At 25.7% G+C, this 20,944-nt stretch overlaps 1 protein-coding gene across 4 annotated transcripts in view; it reads right to left on the bottom strand.

The window, feature by feature from the left end:
• The window catches only part of mmd (mind-meld), a 453,937-nt gene that overhangs the window by 20,089 nt on the left and 412,904 nt on the right, over nt 1-20,944 (bottom strand). For 2 of the 4 annotated variants that reach the window (XM_065508492.1, XM_065508490.1), the window contains exon 18: nt 13,309-13,447. The exons of the other annotated variants lie outside the window; for them this stretch is intronic. In XM_065508492.1, the coding sequence (XP_065364564.1) occupies nt 13,309-13,447 (139 nt within the window). The remainder of the gene's footprint in view (nt 1-13,308; nt 13,448-20,944) is intronic. 4 annotated transcript variants of the gene reach the window in all.

Genomic DNA, 20,944 nt, shown 5'->3' on the forward strand with positions numbered 1-20,944 from the left:
GTTATTAGAAGGGGATTCATAAGGCTTCTTGAACACCTTCTAAGAGCAGGCAGGGTGGAATGAGTATCGGATCTTTTAGAATGTGTAAGTATGCCTTTTAGAAGGCCTACAAATTGAAGTCCTATCATTTTTCCCGCTGGGAAGAGTTGTTGCAATTTAAACTACTAAACTACTTATACTACTACTATACCACAGTTTTAAAAGGTAAAAATATATCAATATGTTTCCTTTGTGAGAAATATACAAACGGGTCCATCCTAATATGTATATTTAATAATAGCAAGGAAAAATAAAGGTACTGTGCAAGGTTGCATTACGTTAATTATAAAAGGCCTGGAAAAAGGCCTATTTGGGCTAGTTTAATTGTTTAAAATAAATTCCAAAACATTTCTACTATGAATAGTAAAACCATTTTCATATAAAAATGATTCCAAAACTAAAACAATATCAATCTTAATTTCGTGCAAGAATGCAAGAATGGTCCTTAAAGAGGTCTTTCGAGAGTACTCATGTATATGGACTTCTTAAGACATTTAGTTAGAAATTTAGTTATAAATAAAATGTCAATTAGATAATTTAAAAAATTTAAAATAGAAGGCCTTTTTTTGCTTTCCACTAGAATACACTTTCACCGTTCCGTAAACAGCGTAACATATTTAACCACATTGATGTCATGTAATTGTGGTGGTAATAAACGCATTAAATACACTTGATTTGTTGTGTTAAAAAAAAGTAACGCAAATTAAACGTCATGATGAATTTATTAATGAGTGTGTAAAATTAATGAGAATCTACACGTACACGCACTTTTACAGTGATTAACAAAATTAACTAAACATTTTAATATCTATCAACTTAAGTTAATTACCTAAAATTACTGGTTCATTAATCCCAGTGATATAAACAGCAGTCACCAGAGCTTAGAAATCGGTAGATTTTGTATAATACAAATTGAGTATTTTCTCTGGAGGAAGAGAAGTTGACATATAACTGGTTCTGTTGTGACAGAGATCGGTTTAAAGTCTAGAACTGTGTATGAAAAAGTGCTGGTTCACACACGTCAAGTTTACTTGGGCAAGTCTTGAGTTTGTAGATTAGAGAGGATAGTTAATTGGAAAGATTTTCCTCTTTTTCTTCCTCTCTATTCTATAAACTAAAGACTTGCTCAAGTAAATTTGACGTGTGTCAACCAGCATTTATTGTCAGCTAACGGTGAAATTAAGACCATTTGCATAGTCGGTGGCAAGTTACTTAATTCTTTAAATTTGTTTTGTTTAATCTTTTTTTGCTTTAAGTGATTTGATTAAATTTTTTGTTTCATAAACATTTTTAAATTATTATTGCAAAATTATCCCTTTATTGGTCCAAATCAAATTATTTTATGTTTTACTGTCATTTACGTCACTAAAATTTTATTGATACAAAAACACATAAAAGAAAATGTCTAAATTATAACATTTGATGTTATAATTTGCTTTTTTGTTTTTAATCTTTTTTGTGATCTAATTTTTTATTATTATTATTGTTATTAGAAGCCAATGTTTACATTGACTTACAGTTCATTGAGTTTAATTGATACGTGTCATTGACCATTATTTATATACATACATATTTAAACATAATACATTTAAATATTAATGAATTCATAATAAACTAATTGAAAGTCCTTGATGAGTAGGCGTAACTTACCTGACTAAATTGTACAAGTTTTTTGTTTTTTTTTTTTGGTTTGTTGCAAAAATAAAACAATGTTGCACATAGGAAATTATATTTAATTAGGATTTTGTTAATATTTAAAACAGCATTGAATTTGAAATAGAAATTTAAGTTAGGACCACTGATTTGCAGCAATAATAAATTATAATTGATTTTACTGCAATAAATTAAAGATACTTGAAACAAAAATCAACAAGTAATGGTAACACTTTCATGGACATGTGGAAAGGCTCATAATTTTTCACTCATTAATAGTTTTGATAGTGATTTTCATTATTGATAGCAAAAAGCCTTATTGTATCAAGGCCAAGCTTGTTTATCTGAATCGAGTAAATAATCGTAAGATGAAGTTTTGAGACAAAACCAAAGAATACATTTTTGTTTGAAAATATAGACAAAATTCTTCATAAAAATTTGTATATAGAAACAATTTAGTATAGTATTTTTTTTATAAAGAACACTCTGTATAACAGTCTTTTATATAGAGGTATGTTTTTGTTACAGTTTTTTATACAGACAAAGATTGTTTAATAGTTTTCTATTTAGACAAATTTCTGAATAATAGTTTTTTGTTTATAAAAACTTGTGTATAACGGTTTTTTATTTATCAAAAACAGTTTTTTATATATAAAAAATATGTATAAACATTTTTTATACAGAAAAAATAGTTTGTAACAGATTTTATACCGACAAAAAATTGTATAACTGTTTTTTGTATAGAAAAAATTGTGTATAAGAGTTTTTTATATAAAACTAGTTTCTAATTTTTTTTTTATATTTTGTATAACAGTTTTTCCTGCAGAACATATCGTGTATAACAGTTTTTATACAGAAAAAATCGTGTATAGCTGTTAAAAAATGTGAGTATAACAGTTTTTTATAGGCAAACTTGTATATAAAAGTTTTTATATAAAAAAATCATGTATAATATTGGTTTATATAGAAAAAATAATGTATAATAGTTTTTCTTACAGAAAAAATAGTTTATAACAGTTTCTTATATAAACTGGATTGTGTATAACAGCTTTTTATACAGACAAAATTTTGTATAACAGTTTTTATATAGAAAAATTAGTGTATAACAGTTTTTTATATAAAAAATAGTCCATAAAATTGTCTAGATGTTTTGTATAACAGTTTTTCCTATAGAACAAATAGTTTATAACAGTTTTTATATAGAAAAAATCGTGTATAACAGTTAACAAAATGTGTGTATAACAGTTTTTTTTATAGACAAACTTGCATATACAATTTTTATATAAAAAAAACGTTTATATATTTGTTTATATATGTACTGTTATACACATATTCACAAATATGTGTATAACAGTATTTAGCTATAGAAAAAATAGTTTATAAATATAGCGTATAACAGTTTTTTTATATAAAAAATATGGAAAATTTTGTCTAACAGTTTTTTCTGCAGAGCAAATATTGTATAACAGATTTTTATACAGAAAAAATCGTGTATAACAGTTAACAAAATGTGTGTTTTATTTATAGACAAACTTGTATATAACAGTTTATCAATAAAAAATCGTCTATAATATTTGTTTATATAGAAAAAATTGTGTATAAAAGTTTTTCCTATAGAACCAATAGTTTATAGCAGTTTGTATATAGATAAAAATTGTATATAATAGGTTTGTATATAAAAAATAAGGCCAAACAATTTATATATTTTGTATAACAGTTTTGCCTGTAGAACAAATAGTGTATAACAAAATGTGTGTATAACAGTTATTTTTATATAGACAAAATTGAATATAACAGTATTTAAACAAAATTGTTGTATAACAGTTTTTATCTAAAAAATTGTGTACAACTGTTTTTTATATAGACAAAATTGTTTATAACAGTTTTCCATGTAGTAGAATCTAAGTATTACAGTTTTCTTTACATAGAAATCTTTTTGTACAATCGTTTATATAGAAAAGTCCTGTATAAAAGTAGATTATATGGAAAAAGTAGTTGAAATAATATACAACAATTTGTTTTTAATATAAAATACTGCATATAAGAGTTTGTTTGTCCTGTTTATAAAAAATCTAATTTTTTGTTGATAAAAAGATGAGAACTAATAGAGACTTTTCTTTTGGTCTATTATGATTCCCTTCTTTTATTTATCCTCTTCATTGTGTGCTTTCTTTTCGATTTCATTATAAACCCCAAATATGACCCAAATACTTTCGGATTATTGGTATTTTGCAGTGGATAAGAGGGAGCAATAATGAAATCTATGAAATTCACAACATCACTTTGCTAAGAAGTATTTTTTTTGCATCTATGTACATATATAATTTCCCATTTCTTTTGTGACAACATTGTTTTATTTATTTGATCTGGTCTATATGTATGAAAAAATAAGAAATAATAAAAAGATTTAAATACACATAAAGGTATTTCTTTCTGTTTCGTTCTTTTGTTAAATGACTTTAATAAACAAACAAAAAATACAATTTCCAATATTAATTAATAATGAAACACAACGAACGTATTCAAACGACAAAAAAACCGAAAAGTATCTAATACAAGCAATTCAAAAATTTCAATCTTAATTGCATCCTATAAGTTTTTTTTTTATCTTTTTTTAGATTTAGTTTTTTTTTTGTTTATTTATCATACATTTATATATATATTTATAAAGAAACGAAAAAACATAAAACAAAAACACAAGAGTGAAAAATATTTAGTTTATATGATAAAAAAGGAACCCAAAAAAGAAACGTAACGAAACAAAAAAACTGAAATCAAAAGACAAATACCAATATTTATTTTGAACGAAAATAGCATACGTATTGATTGTAGGATTGATATTTTTTGCGACTAATATTTTTTTATTTTTTTTTTGTTGAAGTGGTTGGTGGACGAGTACGAGTTTGAATATATAGATATAGATAGATTTTTTTTTGTTGGTTTTTTTAGTTTGTGAAATAATACTGAGTCTACATAGATGCTAACAGTCACAATGACGACGACAACCATAAAAGTAGTAATGAAAAATTGAGTTTTACTCTTTTTCTTCTTTTTTTTGTTTTTCTTTTTTCGAGCATATTGACATACGTTTTTTAGCTTTTTTTTAAATAATAGATATTTTCACAATTTTTTTAAACAATTTTTTGCAAATAAAAACGAACATAAAAAAAAACAAATTAAAACATTGAGTTTAATGAAGTTGATAAAGTTTTTTTTTATTTTGAGTTGGATTAGGGCGGGCGTATTTTTTTATTGAATTTATTTATTCTAAATGTTTTATGAAACAAAAAAAAAAATAAAAAATAACGTCCAGTGATTTTGTTACGAAAATAAAACAAGGAAATAATAAATAAAATGTTTAGTTTAAGAGTGCAAAAAGCCAATATTAGCAGGCATTTGTGGTGAGTTTAAATTGTTTAGGTAATGAAGAAAATTGGAAACAGAGAGAGAGAGATATAGATTGAAATAGATAGCGACAGGAAGAAAGTATTGAGATTTCAAAATGAGTAGGGTAGGTTTCTGATAAAAGTTTTAATATCTTTTCGTAACTATATACAATAAAAATTTAGCAGTTCCTAAACTATTTTATTTTGGCTATAATAAGATGAACAAAAATGTAATTCTTAGTGTTTCTGAATTTTTTCGAGAAAAATATTTTTCTACATCAGATACAATTTATTTTATAAAAGTACCACGGTACCCCCATCACTTACTTAATGCTATTAAACTTTAGTAGCTTCCTCAAAGTCATGAATTACTTCTAATAGAAAATGTTGTGTATAACTGCATTTTTTATAGAAAATATTTGATATATAGCAGTATTTTCTATAGAAAATCTTGTGTATAATAGTTTTTTTTTCTGTAGAAAATCTTGTGAATAACATTTTTTTCTACAGAGAAACTTGTATATAACAGTATTTGCTATAGAATATGTAATGTATTTTCTATGGAATATCTTGTGTATAAAAGTATTTTCTATAGAAAATCGTGTGTATAACAGTATTTCATATGGCAAATCTTGTGTATAACAGTTTTTTCTTTAGAAAATCTTGTGTATAACAGTACTTTCTATAGAAAATCTAGTGTATAACAGTATTTTCTATAAATTATTTTGTGTACAACAGTATTTTCTATAGAAAATCTTGTGTATAACAGTTTTTTATATAGAGAATCTTGTGTATGACAGTTTTTTCGTTAGAAAATCTTGTGTATAACAGTATTATCTATATAAATATTGTGTATAACAGTATTTGCTATAGAATGTCTTGTGTATAACAGTTTTTTATGTAGAAAATCTTGTGTATAACAGTTTTTTCGATAGAAAATCTTGTGTATAACAGTGTGTTCTATAAAAAATATTGTGTATAACAGTATTATCTATATAAATATTGTGTATAACAGTATTTGCTGTAGAATGTCTTGTGTATAAGAGTATTTGCTATACAAATCTTGATTATAACAGTATTTTCTATAAAAAATCGTATGTATAACAGTATTTTCTATATAAACATTGTGTATAACAGTATTTTCTATAAAAATTTTGTGTATAACAGTATTTAATATGGCAAATCTAACAGAATTTCTATAGAAAATCTTGTGTATAACAGTTTTTTATAAAGAAAATCTTGTGTATAAGAGTTTTTTATAAAGAAAATCTTGTGTATAACAGTATTTTGTATAGCATATCCAGTGTATAACATATTTTATATAGAAAATCTTGTGTATAGCAGTATTTAATATGGCAAATCTTGTGTATAACAGTTTTTTCTTTAGAAAATCTTGTGTATAACAGTACTTTCTATAGAAAATCTAGTGTATAACAGTATTTTCTAAAAAAAAATTTATGTGCAACAGTATTTTCTATAGAAAATCTTGTGTATAATTGTTTTTTACATAGAGAATCTTGTGTATAACAGTTTTTTCGTTAGAAAATCGTGTGTATAAAAGTATTATCTATATAAATATTGTGTATAACAGTATTTGCTATAGAATGTGTTGTGTATAACAGTTTTTTATGTAGAAAATTTTATGTATAACAGTTTTTTCGTTAGAAAATCTTGTGTATAACAGTGTGTTCTATAGAAAATATTGTGTATAACAGTATTATCTATATAAATATTGTGTATAACAGTATTTTCTATAGAATGTCTTGTGTATAAGAGTATTTTCTATAGCAAATCTTGTGTATAACAGTATTTTCTATGTAAATATTGTGTATACCACTATTTTCTATAGAATATCTTGTGTATAGCTGTAATTTCTATATAAAATCTTATGTATAACAAAATTTTCTATTGAAAACCTTGTGTATAACAATGTGTTCTATTTTCCTTGGTTATGTACTTGCTGAAAGGTATATGAATTAATATTTACTGTATTACTGATATTCATGACAGGATTCACTGAGCTATGGTATCGTTACTCTATTTCAAGTGGATTTTATTTGCAAAAGTCTAAAAATCCTTATCGAGTATTCTTTTATTAATAAATATTTAATAACATTGTGTTTTTATCTAATAATTTTCTTCTATATATAATTTTTCAATGGTTTTTGGATTTCTACTAATCATTTTATTTAAAAGTCCTCATAATAAAGTAAAAATAAAACCTGGATTTAAAAACTTGGTATTTTCATCTAAGGAATATAATTTGTTCCTCCTTTATTAAATTCCTAAATTCAATTACTTCCGCTTCAATTCATATTGGTTTTTATTAAACAATTTTGTTTTTGCCTATAATTCCTTTATTAATCAAATTAAAAGAAAACTTATTTCTGCCTTTAATTAAAGAAATTTAAATTGTTTCGCATTAATTTTTCAATATGGCTAATGCAATATAAACCCAAACCCTGCTCATTTTCAAATCCTTCCAACATTAATTCGCTTTCATTCATTTCTAGGGCATTTCAAATAGGAATATAATTTTTTAATTTATTTATGATTTTCTTAAGGATTAGCATATTTCTAAAATGTTGAGAGTTTAGTTAGAAAAGATGACTAAAATAAATGAGAAATGTTTGGAAAAAAACACAACATCAATATATTATAATAATAAAATTACAAGAGTGAGACAAATCTACAAAATATACATTGAAAGTGATTTGGAAAAAAAATTTATATTTTTTTTTTTGTAATTTTCTTTATTATTGACTGACTACACAAAAAAATAAAAAAAAGTATAGGAACAAGGGCATTTCAAATCATTAGCCATCAATAAAGAGATTATTTGTTTAGTATTTTGTATTTTTTTTGATTATTTTGTATAAGTTTTGTTTACAATGAGTTAACAACATTACAAAAGTAAGTATATGGTAAAATTTAAAAAAATCGAGTAACAATGAGGAAACAAATTGAGAAAATTAAAATGTATTGTTTAATGTTTAAGAATAGGCAGGGGTAGTGTTTTGTGGTGTATTTTGGGGGAGGGGACTATCGAATAGTAAAAACTTTGGTTTTGAGAAACAAAGGAAATACACAATTAGAGCGGCAGAACGAAGTTTCTAAAAGATTATCTATTTTACAAATATATTTCCTCTATTTGTAAAATTTTATAGTAGTTCAAATGCTATAAAAAGTAATTCATATATCAATAGCTTTCTTTGGATATACATATGTTTTATAAAGTTTTGTTTAGTATTTATAGTAACTTCAACATTTAATGTCATTGTGTAAGAATATTGTGCAAGTTGTAGTGCCGGAAAAACTGAAAAATTTGTGTAGCTGAAAAATGGCCCTAATAAGAAAACCACAACTTACAAGGCCGTTTGGTTGTATTAAACTGTAAAGATAGTGCTTTAGCAACGTGGGTCGAGCATCACATTTTCGCACTAAACCAATGGAACGATGAAGAATTTAAAGTCGTATCGGTTGAAAAATCCCTCTTATTGAAATATTTGTTTGCTAAAATAATTTCTTTTAATTTTTTTTTTCTTCAATTTATTAGTAAAAAAATGTTATGCCAACATTATTTTTTTTTCAAATTTTATAATTTATTTGTGAAAAAAATGTTATGACAAAAAAATTTTTTTTTCGTAAAAAAAAATTGGGTTTAAAAGTATTTTTTCCCGATTTTGACCCATTGTAGTTCCGACTATCTATGGCGTTATAACGTCGTTGTAAAGGTCTTTGAAATGTCTATCATTGGATATCCATATTGTCTATATTAATGACTTAGTAATCCAGATATATGTAGATCAAAAATAATTTAAAAATCGAGTTTGTCTTGGTTTTTTTATTATATCTCAGCTATTTATGGAAGGATTTTCTCGATTTTAAATAGCAACTGAACCGGGTCTATAGCGCATATATTGATGTATTAGTCATGTATGTTACTTATTTGGGGGCTACGGAAAGTCGATTTTAATATACAGGCGGATAGACGGACATGGATAAATCGACTCCGCTATCTACATTGATCCAGAATATAAATACTTTGTGTGGTCGGAAATGAAAAATTAAGAAATTACAAACGAAATGTCTTATATATAACCTTGCCACTCATGGTGAAGAATATAAACATAATTAGGTTTCAATTTTAAATTAATAATGCAAGCGAACAATAGCAAGCTAGTGTCTGCATTGTGTAAAAAATGCAAACAATTGACAAATATCGAAAACAAATTATCGTTTTTCATAAATTAAATAAATTTATTGATTTCAGTGTTATCGTTTGGTTGTTATTTTTAATTAAAATGAGCTAATTTCTTTATTTATGTATAGATATGAACTTTTGGTAACATATAAAATTTCATACAACATTTGAAAAACATATGTAAAAATGTTGTAGTTGTTTTACAAAATATTTATATAGAAATTATCAACAACATTTGTACAACTATTGTAAATTCAGACGACTTATAACTCATACGACTGTACAACGTCAGTTGTGAATTGAACATATATTTATGAATTTTAGCTATACAATATTTTTCCTAGATGTCTTTTCGACGTCATTCGTTTCAAATATCTGGTTTGAAAATAAATTCGGTTTTAAAACATGCAGAAGAATAATCGGTAGCATTCTCTTTAAACTACTATATTTTCTTATCAAATATCGATATAAAGATATAAACATATAAAGATTCTTATAGTGCATTTACACCTACGCCATAAACATGTTATAAGTTGTTTATGGTGATAAACTATTTTGAGAAACTAGTTTATCCATACAAAACAAAAACAGGTTTGTAACTAGCTTTTGAGATAAACTAGTTACAAACAATGAGTTTTTGCTAATGCAACTCTAACATTTTGACATTTGCACAAAAATAAATAAAAACGTTTTCTTTTAAAAATAGCCAAACTGTAAGAAAAAGTTTAAAAAATTTATTAAAAAGTGTTTTATATAATATGGACAACGAAAATAATAGGTTTTTTTCTTAACAACGTCCATATTTTTATTAAATTTTTTTATATTGAAGTCAGCTGTTTTATGACTTGTCAAAAATAAACCACTTAACTGTCTAAAATGCTGATGTACACGGTATTGCTTATGAAAGTAGCTTATGATCATAAACAAGTTTGAAAATTACAAGTGTAAATGCACTATTAGGATTTATTTTGCTTTAAATCTTCACACAATGGGATAAAGAATTGTTAAATCTATTGAAGTTGATTTCAATTGTTTTTTCTGTATATCAAGATACTTTACTAATTAAATCTACGTAGCTTTTGATATCGATTTCTGTTCTTGGGCATTATATCTGTTTTCTCAGGTTATTTATGTGACCGACTTATAGGGCGTTTTATATTTGAGGAGGTTCATAACAAAACGCAATAATTCGTTTTTTATTGAATCAAATTCTACACACAGAGAATTTGTTTACCATAACCATTTCAAAATATTCACAAGTTTTTTAACAATATTATGGTCACTGTAATCATGTATATAATTGCGCTAACCATAATGTGTTTTTGTTACCATTCACATTATTGTAGCAATCATATAAATGATTGTAGTAATTATATATATGTTTATGGCAACCATGTTAATGATGTAAAACTTGACCATATTGTGTTGTCATCATCATGAACATGATTGCCATAAACATATGTATGTACCTATATTTTTTTACCACAATCATATATATGATTGCTGAAATAATCTGAATGGTAACATAAACATATTGTGGTTACCGCAATCATATAAATAATTACAATAACCATAATATTGTTAAACATATTTTAAAAATGTTGAAATGCTTATGGTAAACTTTAAGAGCATACTTAGCTTTTTTTGTCTCTCAGTAACACTTCTATGTATATTTTATCCTATGCTTCAGAACATAATGAAACATTTCCAATATACATATCGTCAACTTAAATGCAAACGGACATAACTACACGTTTAGTTTTTCTAAATAAATAATAAAGAATTCTTGGAAATTTGTTGCCATTTGAATTTCTTTAATAAAATTGAAATCTCTGATCACAGGTAAAATAACCATAATCACTCAAAAGCTCGATATTGAATTTTTGTGTTGTTACGTGCGTTTGCATTTAAGGTGACCATATCGAGCCCTTAGCGCCAAATTATCGTTAGCGACATTTTTAAAATTTTTGTTTTATTGCAGAAATTAAAATTTTATGGACCGACTGATGTTTTAGCGTTCTCAGAATATCAAAATTGTTAATAACATCAAAAATATAGGGGGTATGATTTTATCGTAAGTCAATGTTTATATTTTGCAGTAATCAAATTTTATCGTAAGCGACACACAGTGGTATAGAAAAAAAAGAGGAAAATAAATATGTAACATCTAAATGGTTAGATTGGTTTGAATGAAATTTCACATGCGCAAAGAAGAAGTCTTGTCGAGTTTAAGTTTTGAACGTGGACCTCATGGGCCCACCAGGGGCGCAACCAAGGGCCCTCAAGGTAGGACACCTTGGGTATGTTACATTTTTAAAACGATAGTAGCTATCAATTATCTCTTATAGCTTAGGAGATATTCGCATTTGAAAATTAAATTTTCAACATTTTTTCCCACCCTACTCCAGTTTTTTGATAACAGCGTATCCAAATATTTCCCGATTTTCTCCAGTTTTCCGTTATTGGACTAACAACAGATGTATGTGTCAAATGGAAAAAGAACTGTTTAAAAATAATGACTAAGTCTAAAGTTATATGCATTTGAATTTAAAAAAATTTTTAAAAGCGATTTTTCGCTATTTTTTTGGGAAAAAAGAACTTTTTTCTTTTTAAGTTATCGCAAAAAATTTCTAAGAGGATGTACAAGAAATTGCTACTTTCTGAAAGCTAAGTTTTGATAAAATATTTTAATGGAAAACCAATTTCAAAATTGTTGTTACCGAGGGGACCAGGTCCTTTCAAAAAACACCTATTTTTTATGTAAAATAAAACTTTAGGGCAAAAATTCTCAAATCGCGTATCCGATATCAAAATATAGTAACCGATTGTAGGTGGCCCAATATGTTTCTAATTATTTTGTGAAGGGTCCCGATAATCCCGACCCTGGTATTATATATTATAGCGAAAAAACTAAAAATTACCATTTTTGGAATTTTTCAACACTTTTTTGGGAATTGCGGGATTGCTGATAATAAATTTAAAAATTCGTTTTTATTTTTCCATTTTAAATAAAAAAAATCTACATAACTGTGAAATTTTATTAAAAACTATTTATAAATAAAAATTTAATTTCAATTCGAAAAATTTTTATCTATGCAAAAATCCAATATAAAATATTTTTTGTCATATTTTTCTATAAAGTATTCCATGAATTTTTAATTGTCAAAAGTTATAAATATTTTTGAAAAATAGACAAATAGCTTGAACGAAATTATATTATATCGCATCATAACATTTTTAATTCTATGTATAAATTTCAAAATAATCAAAAAAAACCTTCTACTGTAAAATTTGTGTTTTGTCGCTTACGATAATTTGGCGCTAAGGGCTCGATATACATTGACTTAATTAAAATTTATTCATTTATCCAAAAAACTTTTAAAAGACCTCCCCATTTAAGATACTTTTGCAGCTCTACAGTGGTATTCGTGTGAAAAATGTTCATTATGTTTACATGAAACTTTGAAGAAGTAAATGTAACCTGCAACAAATTTTTAAAACTTTTTGCACATTTCTAAAGATTTTAAAAGAGTTGTTTTAGAACACTATTTCTAAAGCTGAACTATTTGATTACCCATTTCAATTAAAACCAGTTTGTATTAAGACATATGTAATTTAAACATCGCCTTGCCTCCTCAATTGTGTTTTCTCTGTATTTTTCAAAATTTGTCATTTTTTGTTAAGGTGTTAGTTTGATTATTTTTATGTATTTAGTATGTTAGTAATATGTTGTTTGTTCTAAGGAATAATACAATTATTTATAATGACAGTTGATTTTAATGCATAAAACTATACAAAATAAAAAAATCATAGAGAAATTAAAAAAGAAAATTCAATTAATAATAAGAAAAAATTAATATTGAAATTTAAAAAGAAAAATCAAAAATTTAGTTTTTTGTTTGAAACCAAAAAATCGTAATTAAAAAATTTGTTAAATTTTTTTTCATTTTCATAATTATTATTTTTTGTTCATCGTATTTTTTTCATCAAATACTGTTTGTTTTTCATTACTTCTTTTCAACTAACCTCAGACACAGGGAGAAGTTTCTATGTACTACAACTGACCTGTAGCACAGTGCCATCAAGGTGAATGTTACAAAAACGAACCCAACAACTGACATTAGTACACCAACTAAAAATACTGTATTTGAGCCATGGTAGTTCTCTATACGAGTTTAACAACAAAAGTTTTAAAAAATTTGTTTTTATGTAGTTTTTATATTTTTTTTGTTTATATATATTGTTTTTGTTATTATAAAAAAAGTTAAGTTATTATTACGTTATTATTACATTTAAATAAACCAAAAAAAAAATGTTTTAAATCATTTTAATGACCAACAAAATTTAATAGAGTTTTCAATAAAAGTAACGTTAGGAAAAAGAGAGTTAGAGGCCGATTACAAATAAAAAAATATATATTTTCGTTTTTGTGTGGATTAAATGAAAAATTAATTAAATTAATGGCATTTTTAAAATTTACATTATTCAGTACAATATCAACAAAACAAAACAACAAAAAGGAAACAAAAAACAAAGCGCAATTGAAATAAAACCGTTACAAATATTGATCCATTCCGTTCGTTCGTTCGTTCATTTATTTGTTTATTTATTTGTGTTTTGGTGTAATGGTTGGTTTTTCATTTATTTATTTATTTGTTTTAGTTATAAATAGTCGTAGTAGTAGTGATAGTTTTGTTATTGGTAGTAGTAGATAAACGTAGGTTTATTTGATATTTTGTTGTTGTTGTCATTATTATTGAAAATATATTAAAGCCATTTTACATACAAGTTGATTGATTTGATTTTGTTTAGGTTTTTTTTTTATTTTTTTTATAAATTATTTTTCGTTTTATTTTTGCATTTTCATTTTGCAGTAGTAGTGTTGTGATGGTGGTAGTAGTAGTTATTTACGTAGTTGTCGTTGTAGTAGTAGTTGACATAATTGACAGACAGATGCGGAAATATATTAAAGTAATTGTTTAGTGTTAGAATAGATTTAACTTAAAAAAAAGTATATAAACAAATATTGTATATATTTTTTTCTCATAGTAAGACATCTACTAAGTTTTCATTTCATTCTATTGTTATTATAAGTTGTTGTAAAATAAATCCTGTAAACTAGGATGAATAAATAAAATCTCAGCACGCTATGACAATGGTAATCCTAAGAGCGCGCGGGTTTTATTGCTACAAAAAAATAAGGTTTAGGTTTTTCTATTTTTTTTAATGTAGTTATTGAGCCTTAATTTGTTTTATTGCAATCATTTTTTTTTGCTGGTTGGTTGGTGGGTTGTTGTGTGAGATTTTGATGGACATTTTTTTGTAGTTGTTTTTATTTATTTATTTTTTTTTATATTGTTGTTGGTAAAATGTCATGCATAAAAGATGAAAAAAAAAGATTTATGTACGTGTAAGTTGTTTAAAAAAAGTAGAAAGGGAGGAAATTAAAAAAAAACTGAATTGAATTTGAAAATAATGTATTAGCGTTAATAGCAGTAGTTGTATTGGAAGTTATTTTAAGGGGAAGTGGCAGTTTAGATTGATTAATTAAGTATTTTTATTTATTTTTTGGTTTATAGAATTTGACATAATCAATCGTGCTTTATACATTAAATTATTGATGGAATTTATTAGATTATTTCACAAGTCCGAATATCGATTTAAATTTTTAATATTTTTTATAGGAAACTTTTTTAAAAATATTAAAATACTCAATGTAGTCGTTAATTGAAAACTGAACCGTTTCTCGCAGTTTTGAGAGAAAATTATCCCTTTTTTTTGAAAAATGACACTAAGGCCCCAAATCTTTGGGTGCCCATAGAAAAAGTGCATGACTTTGGGCAAAACTGGGAGACACGGGTCTTTTTTTTTGGTCTTTTATCACGTACTGGTGTCCGTATATGGTTAAATTTCCATGACATAAAAAATTATACACAGTGTATGTATGTTGTTTATATTTGTAAGTAAACAACATTTCTTCTCAAATCTTGATAAGCTAGTGAATTGAATATTCATGTAAATAAAGAATTGCGTTATAGTTTTAAGTTTTCTTATAATATATAATGTTTATAAATTTTGAAATATGAAAATAATGAAGTCTCAATAAAGTTAACTACTAACTTGGAAGTAAAAATAAATATTTCTATATATGCCTAAAAGTATGCCAACTTTTTTTACACTCAGTACGAAAAAACAAGTTCATTGATGTTTAATTTCAAGAATAAAAAAGTGTCCTAAATTGCAATTTAATTTTGTTTTTAAAATATTTTTCCATTAAATTACTTTATGTATGTCATGTTTGGGTTGCTTTAATATTAGATAATAATTATGAATATTTTTTCAGCGTCGTTTTGTGTAAGGGTCAGTTTTTGTAATTAATATAATTTCACACTTTTTATTTAATAATTTCAGCACTTTTCACTTTTATAATAATAAATATTTTTTATTCAATAATTTTTTGCATTTAATTAAAAAAAGAAAATAAATAATAATTTAAAAATATCATAATTTAAAATAAAACACTAGTAAGTATGCAATTAATTATGGCTTTAACACAATTATGTCTATATATTTTTTTTTTATATTTTAACATACAAGCCGTTAATTTTGTCAAAAGGTATATGTCGCTTTATTTGTTATTTAAGAGGATTTACATAAATTGCTTTTAGTGACTTTAATGCGTTTTTAAACGATTTTATGAATATGTTACAAAAAAAAGATTGGCAAAAGAGACGGCTTATATTTGTGTATGAAGAAACAATTTATTTTAATCATTATTATAAATTTCGAATAATAACACGTATGAATACATATTTTAATTACTTTTTTAATGAGGGATTACATGTTAACGGAATCAGTTTTGCTATTTTTTATTTTTTTAAATTATAATCAGTGTAGTATATAAATAAAATCATTAAAAGTTCGAATAAAAAATTACATAAATTTAAAAAAATATTCTAAATAAGAAAATCAATGAATTTTGTTTAAAATAAAATGGGAAAAATATTAATGTGCGAGATAGATGAAGCCAATTAAATACAAAAGTAAGAAACAAGTGCAGAAATATACACTTAAATAAACATGTTCGTACATACAATCATATAGGTTGGAAATAAAAGAAATTGTAGATTTTTTTAATAATAAAAGAGCAAAAATACAAAATTAAAATTTGTTTCAGTAAGTAGTTGTAGATCACTTTGGCTTGAATTTTGATATTTCTACCAAAAAGCTTCTCTGCTACTTAGGTAAAGCTACATACAGAATATTTTAAACGTCTCCACTGTGATCTAGATTGTTACAAACAGATTTATGTATATGTTAATTGAAATTAAAGATAAATTTTCCCCACACCAACACTTTTACTTATTTATATATTTATTTGTTTTTGTATGGTTACATACTTAGAAGAGAAATCGGAAAAACACATTTATACAATTATAAATAATCACAATAATAATATTAATAAAAATAATAATAATAATAGTCATCATCATCATAATCATAATCATTATTATTGTTTTAAGTATTATGTATATAGAGAAACAATAATATTGAAAAACAAAATTATTATATACATAGATAGATATTTTGAAGAGGGAAATAGGGAATCAATACAATAAATATTTAGAGTAAAAAATAAACGGAAGTATTGAGTAATATACAAACACAGACAGAGATAGAGATTTAGAGTTAGAGAATGAGCAAGTATTGATGGGAAAACTATAATTTATAAATTTATAAAACACATACACACACACACACACATACATAAGTAGACACAAAGTTATATTGAAATATTTATTATTATAAAACTTACATACACACAACCAACAACACACTCACACATATAGACACAAATAATAAAAGATTAAGTTATTTTATTGAAAACAAGTTTACAATTACACAAAATATTCAAATAAAAGTTATTTGTAGTAGTATTAGACACACACACACACTCACATGATCGCACTTACACTCTGACTCATACACAAATAACACATCACCAAACATACATATCAACGTATGTATGTATGAATGTATATTAGGGTAGCCCCAAAAACAAAGTTATGAATGTTCCCAAAATTAAATTTATTCGAAAATAAAGTTTCTTGCTTCAGTATTTAGTGAGCCGGATCAAATGATAAAACGATTCTTTTTAAAGTATTTTATATTTTTTTTCATATTTCTCTCTTAGCAAACATGTAAAATATTGTTATCATCTGAAAGATATTTAAAAGACGCTTTCAGTACTGAATATAAAATGATCATGTAAGTCCAAACAAAAATTTGATCATCTGCAATTTTACGCAAAAATAGTTTCTTAATTAGTTTAAATTAATACTTTAAACTTTCTAGAAACCTATTTGGGGTATTCACATGGTCTGCTATAAGTCATATTGTCATAATGTCCTAATATATTATAATACTTGTTGTTGTGTTTTAAACAAAAAAATAGTATTATTTTATGACAAAACAATAAACATAGTTCAAATATTGTTATTAGTTTAGAAGTTTTTTGTTTGAAACACAACAAAAATTTGTTTAAATTATCATAATATATTAGGACATTATAACAATATGACCAAATAGTAGATCGTGTGAATATCCTATTTATGTAATAAGCACATTTTTTCATACATCTCATAAATTAAAAAAAAAAAATCATTAAAAACTTTAATCACAAAGAAAGCAAATATTGGATGACTTAAAAATGCAGGTTTTATCTGCATTTCTGTTTGTTCGGTTCAGAAGTGGTGATTTTGACACGGAAGACAAAGATCGCCCAGGTCTGCCAAAATAGTTTTAAGTCCAAGAATTGGTGGTATTAATTACTCCATGAGAATGTTTGTCAAATTCAACAGAGCTTGCAAAATCATTGGAATCTACTCAAGCAGCTAATTTAAGATGTTTAAGGTTTCATCCAAAAACACGGAAATCGGATACCATACGACTTAAAGCCGAGGGACCTTGAAGGATTATTTTGTATGTCTGAAATGCAAGACAAAGATCGCCAAGGCCAGCCAAAGAAGTTTGAAGGCTTTGCTGAATTTTCAAATTCAACAAAGCTTGCAAAATCATTGGAATCTACTCAAGCAGAAATTTCAAGACGTTTGCAGGTTTCATACAACTGGGAACCATACGATTTAAAGCCGAGAGACAATTTTGGGTGTCTGAAATGCTGCTTGAAAGCTATAAAAGAAAATCGCTTTTACACCGAATCATTACTTACGATAAAAATTAAAAAATATCGTATATATTAGTATTTAAGTGAATAGACACTAAAGCCAAATATCCATGACGCTAAGGCAATTCTATGTATTTGGTGGGACCGAAAGGATCCTATCTATTACCAGCTGCTAAAATCAGGTCAGATCGTCATTGGAAATCTGCAACTGTTTCGTTTGAAGCGAAGAATGCCAGAATATGCGCCCGACATGAATTAGTAATATTTCATCATGACAACTCTTGGTCACATAATACAATACTTGTTAAAAACTATTTAAAATGAATTGATTGGGAAGTTTTCCCTCACCCGTTTTAATTCCAGACTTTTCCCCGTCCTACTACTATTTGTTTCGATCGATGCAGGTCGCTCCCTTTTGGATACGTTTCACTTCAGAACAGAATATCCGAAATTGGCTAGATTTGTTCATGGACTCAAACAAAATATGGCGCGGAATCCATATGTTGCCAGAAAGATTGCAATTTTATAGTCCAGACTCTGCCCCGTCCGACTACTATTTGTTTCGATCGATGCAGATCGCTCCCTTTTGTATACGCATCACTTTGGAACAGAATATCGGAAATTGGTTTGATTCGTACTTGGCCTCAAAAGAGGTGTTTTAGCTCAGAATCTATATGTTGCAAGAAAGATGGGAAAATGTCATAGCTAACAATGGTCAAGACTTTGTATAAATTTATATTGTACAAAAGTTTCAAAATAAAAGTTAAATAATTTAAAAAAATCCCTCATTTTTAAGTCATACACCCAATATCTATGATAAAAACGCCAAAGCGCACCAGAAAGGGCTAAAAATTATGAATATCTTTATATATATAATTATTCTGTACGTGTGTTAGTAACTAAACTCCTCCTTAATGGCTGGGCCGATTTCGATGAAATTTGTTGTGTGTGTTTGAGTGGGTCTCTGAATGGTTTAGATTCACAATTTACCTACATATATAGGAACAATGGGCATGTCACCTCCCATACAAAGTAAACATTTATTATTGCATATGTGGAGTACTATTATAGTGGGAGTCTTCAAACTTTGTATGAGCTATGGTAGAAAAACGTTTGCCGGGACAGCTAGTAGTTTATAAATATTTCTATTAACATACATACTCGTATTTGTAAAATAAACTTAAAGTGGAAAATAAATTTTCTTCAGATTTGGTTTTTTTCAATTTATTTTATATATATGTTAACAATTCTTGACATTGACAGGCCTAAAAAAGGGACATTAAATATAAAATTGCATATTTATTATAGAATATTGAAGAAAATACTCACAAAGCTCTTACGTCGACCTATTTGCTTTAATATTTGCTGAAATAATTACATATAATTTTACCATTTAAACAAAATTATATTTAAAAGACACTAAAAAAAGCACTGACTGGCAAAAACGGAATTTTGATCATTGAAATTAACTTAATTAGCGATGCAGCTTAAGCAATTACGATTATTTTGATATACATATTGTGATTGTCTTGAGCATTTAGCTAACATCAGATCGGATTAAATTTCGAAAAGCGGAAAAAACTGTTCGTGAATTTATATGAATTTACTTTAAAAATTTCTATATCAAAATTTAAAAAAACCCTAAAAATGTTTGCCTAAAAATTATAAAACAGTGAAAGCGCCTTTCAAGGGCCTTTCACACGATACCAATATTTCATATGTTTCCTTTGGGAGAAATATGAAAAAAAATCATGAAAACCTTAACAAAGGACTTTTTTATCCTTGAATCCAGCTTACTAAATCAAACAAACTAGATTTGCATTTTAGTTAAGACCATCTAAACCTTATTTTTGCTACAAACAAACGAGGCTACCCTAATACAAATAAGATATAGTAGATTTATGGAAAACCCAATTTAAGTTATTTATATAAATAATTGTAGCTGTAGTAGTTAGTACATACATATATGTATGTATATGTATTTATATATTTAAACAATATATACATATACATATACATTTTTTATATTATATACATGAATATGTTTCTGTACAAGTGTATGTTTAGGTATTTTTGTATTTGTTAGTTTTGTATGTATGTAGGTGTATATATGTTTTGTAGGCATGGCAATGAGTGGGGACATTGCTAGTTTTTTTTCTAGTTTCTATTTAAAATACATACATATTTTTTTTAGAGGAGGTACTTTCCTTGTTAGTTTGTTTTATTTTTTTTTAAATGTTATGGAAAAAAAGCAAAAAAAAATAGTTTTTTCATATTTATTTTTGTATAAACAACTTAAATAAATATATTTTTGTTTTATTTTGAGGACAGAAAACCAAGCAAAGATTTTTTTTATGTAAATTTTTTTCTTTTATTTTTAGCTTTATATATTTTTCAGTTGCAAATTTATTTTTGTTTAACATTTTTCTTTAGTGTTCGTTTTTTGTATTAAACCCAATTGAAAAGAAACCAAATTTT

Source organism: Calliphora vicina, chromosome 4 (genome assembly GCF_958450345.1).
Source record: "Calliphora vicina chromosome 4, idCalVici1.1, whole genome shotgun sequence".
In the NCBI taxonomy this organism is placed as follows: domain Eukaryota; kingdom Metazoa; phylum Arthropoda; class Insecta; order Diptera; family Calliphoridae; genus Calliphora; species Calliphora vicina.